The sequence below is a fragment of the Pleuronectes platessa genome, chromosome 12, assembly GCF_947347685.1.
Source record: "Pleuronectes platessa chromosome 12, fPlePla1.1, whole genome shotgun sequence".
NCBI classification, from domain to species: Eukaryota; Metazoa; Chordata; class Actinopteri; order Pleuronectiformes; family Pleuronectidae; genus Pleuronectes; species Pleuronectes platessa.
The window spans coordinates 14,777,102-14,783,482 of record NC_070637.1 but is presented as its reverse complement, the minus strand read 5'-3'; the positions used below and the strand labels follow the sequence as shown (position 1 = coordinate 14,783,482).

The following is a 6,381-nucleotide window of genomic DNA, read 5'->3' as shown; positions in this document are numbered from 1 at the left end:
TACAAGTCAGAGGAAACTGGTTGGTTTGATGTAAAAAGTTGATTAGTCAGAAATGAAATGAAATTTATTGCGGTGGTCATGATATATCCTCATATCCATGAGACTCAAACCAACTCAATATAACTGCATTATTGTGTCTAAAAGTAAAATTCCAATAGAAGAATTATAATGAGGGAAATACTTTGCTATACCTGGAGCTGTAATGGATGAACCCAAAATAACAAGGTAGCCTCTATGGTGCGTTTATAGGATGGAGAAAATATCATTGAGTCTGTTTTTATTTGTTTTTTCTTAAACCCCAGAATAAGGCCATTCATCACATTTATCAGAAAAAGGCTGCTTAAACTCAAACTTAACTTGTTTGATGCAAAGTTTCATCTCCTCAATATTTGTTATTGCGAATTGAATTAATACAAACAGCTTTGGTTGATTATTTAAAGTCATAATTTGTTCTGAATAGTCAATAATTCAGAAAAATGTATGAGTATTTTGAAAATAATTCACATTCACATTCTGAGACATTTCGCCCCCACATGTCGAACAGAGGAACTGCACAGGAAGGCCAAATGTAATCACGGGCCTTTAATGTAAATCGACCCATGACAGGATGCGATGCTGAAAGGTTTTGTAAAGTACATGTTCTTGTGGATGTCGAGGAAATGTTATCACACATGAAACTATATTGTTTCAACCCATAGTGTGATAAAACATTAAACCAGACCCGAGGATTCCCTTATTTATTCTGTTGTGTGTTGCTTTCTCCAAGTTGGCTCGATAACAACCAGGACATTTAACCCAACCAAAGCTTTGATGCAGAATAATCCATTAAATGCTCATTAGACAGAAACAGTTTAGTTTATGAATAATGCATTTGCCCGGTGGCAGCATGCTTCATGTTCTGTAATGGAGGCCAATTTTACAATTTCCTATTCGCCCACATAAGGATCATGTCCAAGGCTCGTGCGAGTCTCGTGTAGCTGGACTCATTGTTTCCAGAGTCGTGACCGAAAACTGTCTCTGGATTCCACACATAGCTTGAAGCGCAAAGTGGGTGATGCGCAAAGTGGAGTGGCTTTCATTTAAAAAACTGCACATACTAAGATGTGTGAAGGTATCCACTAAGAGATAATAGGGATTTGTTATTTGACCTATTCTGAAGGCCTGAGTGAGGACTCCTGCCTCAGGTTATGGTCCTGGCGTCCGGAAGTTCAGCGAATTACCTTAAATTGCGTAATTACGCAGCAGGGATTTGGACTCATGATGATAAAAACCTGAAATTACTCTTCTTCACATGTGGTGCACAGCATGTCCACGTCAGCCAGCTGCATGCTTGTTGTATTGTAATTAATCACATTAATACACACATCCCAAAATATTCATTAAATGGTCACTGCTCCCTCCATACCAACGCCCACATCTCTCATCTTCGTGGAGAGGACATGTAAATCCGACAAGGGCACTTTTGCCCAGGGTCTAAAATTCAAAGCGTGTGTGCAAGCGCGTGTGTGTGAATTCGTGAGCGCGCACGTGTTTACATCAATGCGCAACGCTCCAGTGCGCTCTCTGAGGGGAATAAGTGGGAGTGGGAGAGGAGCGGGGACGACAGAACGGAGGAGGATTCAGTCGGATAAGTAACCCGTCACCAAGGAACGCGATCATCATTAGCGAGGTCCACTGCACCAGCTGCAACTTGCTGCCACATCACGGCACCAACAGCCTCCTCCATGTCCGCCGGGTGAGTCCATGCACATGCTACTGATGCTCCGCTGCAGATCACTGGGACGCACAGTCTTTCTATCAAACGTCGTTTATTAATAAGAAAACCGGAATTTTCAGATTGGCACCTGCAAGTCATCCAGCGTCGTTCAGCTGTCAACATTTAAAAAAGACAAAGCCCTTTAAGATCAGATAGCTTTTGTTGAGCAGAGAGGTCTGGATCAATAGTCTCGTAATCTCCGTGCGTTAATGTTGTTCATAAATTAGGAGAAAACGTATTGAAGTTATCCTGGCGCACGGGAGGCAGTTGGTCTCCACGGCAGATGGGGAGACAAAAGGAGAAACCGGGTGAAAAAACTGAGACAAAGGACGTTAGAGATCATTTTGCCTCGGTACCGGCTGCGACACAGTTGAGACGCGTAATTTGTAGCAGGAGAAAAAAATAATACACATACTGAGGCAGAAATTATTGTTTTTCAATATTGCTCGCAAGACAATTCAGAGTTGGTTTCGAGCATCTGTATCCGACGGCATGTCAGTCCAATAATATCATCTAGCCTTGTTTCTACCTTCTAAAAAAAAAAAAAAAACTTATAAACTTTAAGTATGAAAATGTATTCTTAAATTTGTCATGATTTTTGTCTAATTCTGTTAAATCAGGCCTCGTGATTTTAACTTGATCTTGAGATAATAATATTTATTCCATCTTTGACATTAACCCCTTTGTATTTTGTTACAGATTGACGATGGATCACAGTTTCCTGCCTCGGTCCATCTGGACCAGTGACAGTAAATTCCTGCAGCATCCAGCGGATCTCTACAGCAGCGTGGTCGTTACGCGCAGCATCCCGGCGGGCACGTGCTTTGGTCCATGTGTGCTCCAAAACACTTTCTATGAGACCATCGCCTTCATAGCGCAGAAATCCTTTGACAGGAGAGCGAAGCCCTACGTGTTCCGGGTGAGTTGCGCAGTTTTGTGTTAGCTGTAATTTGTGCTTCTCTCCGAACAGATTTGCTTTGGTTAGTTGGTGGAATTTTCCATATTTTCAGGAGCCTGGGGATTTCGTGACCATCATTTGCATGACATCACCAGGCTCCATTTTAAATGTTCACATTTATTTGCCTTATATTTTATTTGGCTTCTTTTATAATGTTCACAAAGCTGCCATAACAAAATGACCATGATTTAAATAACGCTACTTAAAGGTGCCACCTGCAGAAAATGATTAACAATTTGACTTTTCATTATTTTAGTAATTTCCAGGAAACAAAATAGATTGAAATGTGATCATTTGGAGGCTGGTGTAAAAATGTCAGGTGCTCCTGTCGTCAACAGGTGGACCCTGAGGCCATGCGTAATTCAGCGCTGGTGCTGTCCTGGCTGCGGCTCGTGCAGGCTGCGCGCAACGGAGAGGAGCAGAACACCGAGGCCTTCCTGAAAGCGGGTCAGCTGTACGTGCGGACCACCCGGGACATCCGGCAGGAAGAGGAGCTGCTGGTGTGGTACGACCAGGAGCTGTCTCACCTACTGGGCTTCACAGACATGAGCAGAGGATCAGGGGAAGGTGAGGTGCAGCTCTGATACATTTCAACTTGTCATAATGTCGGAGTGATGATGTACACCTCGCAACACATGTCACATAAAAAATTTATTTATTTGTTCCTAATCATATGTTGTCTTCTTGTCTGTTATAGAGTACAGGTGTTGCAGATGTAACCAGGTCTTCAAGAACGAGTATCCGTTCCTGGCCCACTGCCGTTTCCTCTGCACACAAGTAAAGAGTGACCCCTGGAGCCGCGAGGTTTACGCGCACAAGCACGTGGAAATAAAGAGGCAACGCCGAGTGACAGATTTCCACAACATCGCCAGAGATTTGGAACACAAAAGACCCAGCGGCAACGAGGACGCGGAGATTTATCCCAAGAGGAGGAAATACGAGGAAACGCTTTATCCCAAAGGCCGGAAAACTGTGCTATTAGAAAAGACAAATATTTCAAACGATGATAACATTACTCAGCTGGTCAAAGGCTACGACCAGGCAGCAGGAGACGCGTCCTCCTCTGCGGGGAAACTGAAAGGCGACAAGATCAAACCGGATCATTTGGGATGTAAGGTCGATGATGATGAGGACGAGGATGTTGACGTGGTGGGAGCCAAAGAGACCTTTACGCACGGCAGAGAGATGGCAGAGAGCTCCGAGATGCACTCACGCAGCAGCAGTGCGTTCTCTCTGGTCAGGTCCAACGGACAAGGCGAACAGAAAAGCGCTTTCTGCAAACCGAGCAAAAGAACTTCTCCCATCAGCCCACAGGCGCATCTCAGCAGTGCTGCAACAGCCCCCTCTAGCCGCCTAGAGGAGCTGCCCGACGTTTTCACCCCCAGGGCCGTTTTGGGATACAACAACCTGATGGCGTCCAGCGTCCTGAGCGGAGACTTGCAAAGCGGACCCACTCCGGTGGCGCTGAACAACACTTTCCATTACGCACCGGAGCACTGGTCCAGGAGCGTCGGCGCCCAGCTGCAGACCGCCTCCTCCCTCACCATCCTCCCGCCGACGTACACCTCCTTCGGCGTGTCGGTGCAGAACTGGTGCGCCAAGTGCAACCTGTCCTTCCGCATGACGTCCGACCTCGTCTTCCACATGCGCTCCCACCACAAGAAGGAGTTTGCAGTGGAGTCCCAGGTGAGGAGGCGCAGGGAGGAGAAACTCACCTGCCCGATCTGCCACGAATACTTCCGGGAGCGCCATCACCTGTCCAGACACATGACCTCACACAACTGAGACGAGAGGGGGATGAAAAAAAGAAACTCTATTTATTTCCTAGCAAATGCTCGTATTTAACATGTTTATAACAGTGAATGTAGGTAACTGTCAAGAAAATAGCCAGACGGACAGACATGGCCTCCACAGCCTGTCCACTAGATGACGATAGAGGTACGTGTTGATCTCACTGCAGTGGGTTGTCTGTCCTTTAGCCCGGTCGATGGTTATTTGTGTGCCTTATGGAACTCAGGAGGGGAGGAAGACAGAGAACACATCATGATTGTCATAAATATCCGGACGCATGCCCTCTTATTCATCAGCTTGTCTCTGCTCTGATTGGTACAGAACACATGGATTGGGTGTATTTGCACATTGGTTTTGAAATCTAAAATGATGAAAATCAAACATACGTCTCGAGTATTTATTTCCCCCAAAATCAGAAATGGTGTCTGTTTGTTTTTGTGTGTGTCCAGATAGGCTGCAACTGAGAACAAAGTTGTCTGTGAAACATGTTTGCTTTCTAACATTGCTTAATAGTTCAACAATGGTTCACGTCAGGATTACACTTTGCCTAGAGCACCCAAAAAGGCCGACATTTGTTTTGGGATATTTTGGCCACACTCGGTATTTTAGAAGTTGGCAATTTCATGCTCACATCCTTTTTCTCCAGGCCAGAAGAAGTCCAGCAGTGGCACATTATGGCCTGAAGTGGCCCACAAACGTCTGCTGTCTGGGTTGTGATTAGACTGTGCTGAACGATCCAAGGTGCATCACTACAATTTCAAAATATTGTTCGAGATATTTCATCCAACATTTTTCATGCTATGTTTAAAAAGGAAAAAATGATATAGGAAAACCAAATCAATTTGTACTTCAAGTTTCATACTTCATTACCAGACTTGGACGGAGCCCACACACAGGCCCCCCGCTTTGAATTGCAGATTTTATGTTTCCTCCACCAATGATGTTCAACTTACCTCCCATGCGGGTCAGGCTCCGGACACACGGACATAAATAGCCGTCTCTGTTGCAGGTAAATGAGGCGGGAAGGAGGCATGAAGTTCATGGGAAAGTCAAGCCTCTTCCCTGTTGGGCGCCCTGTAATGTAAGCACGGCTGTAAAACCCTCCCATGCTGCTGGTATCTACTTTTGTTCGAGTCAAAGAGTTGATCCTCCTCAGTCTCTGTGAATCTGCCAGCTGATCAGACTCTCAACAGGTGCCTTCTGGAAGGTTCATTCATCATTTCCTGTAAAATATTACAGCTTTATGTCATGGGTGTTTTTTGCTTGTGATGATGATCGGGTGGAGATCATTACTCATATGTTTTATTAGTGGGACTGCAGCCTAAAAAAGACATGGAAACTGGGAGAACAAACCAGGAGAGCACTGAAACATGTTTCTAATCTTTCAGCGAGTATTAAAACCTCATTCAGTTTCAGGTATTCAGAATGAACTTCTTAGCTGAATGAATAACCATTAAAAGAATATTTTATTTCACTGTTCTGAATCAAAGACCCTGTGGCCTGCGTGATTAAATGAATGATAAAGAGGCCCAGTGTCACTTTATTTAAAGCTATGAGCCATTAGTTTGTGAGGAAAGAGCCAATTCAGCCCAGACAGAAAATCCTCTGTTGTCTAATAATGGCCGCATTGCTCTCCTTTAATTGAACAGTCATCATGTGGAAAAACAAATATTGTTCTTGGTTCCCCAGCTTGCCTCGTTTTGGCTTTTAGGCACATTGGGCCCCGTGCACGTACCTAAGACTACTGTGGTTTTCTCCACTGGAACTGACCGTGGTAAGTACTCTCCTGTGACTGTGATTGTGGTTGACACAGGGTTCACTTTTTAATAGCAGACTCTGGGTCCAGACTGTGTAAGGGATCAGTCAGGAAATGAAG

General features: G+C 44.8%; 1 protein-coding gene across 1 annotated transcript; it reads left to right on the top strand.

The window, feature by feature from the left end:
• Positions 1 to 2,462: 2,462 nt before the first annotated feature.
• prdm8 (PR domain containing 8) lies at positions 2,463 to 4,499 on the top strand. Its single transcript, XM_053436996.1, has 3 exons — positions 2,463 to 2,675; positions 3,053 to 3,286; positions 3,414 to 4,499. The coding sequence occupies exons 1-3, from the start codon at positions 2,463 to 2,465 to the stop codon at positions 4,497 to 4,499; spliced, it is 1,533 nt and encodes a 510-aa protein (XP_053292971.1).
• Positions 4,500 to 6,381: the final 1,882 nt, after the last annotated feature.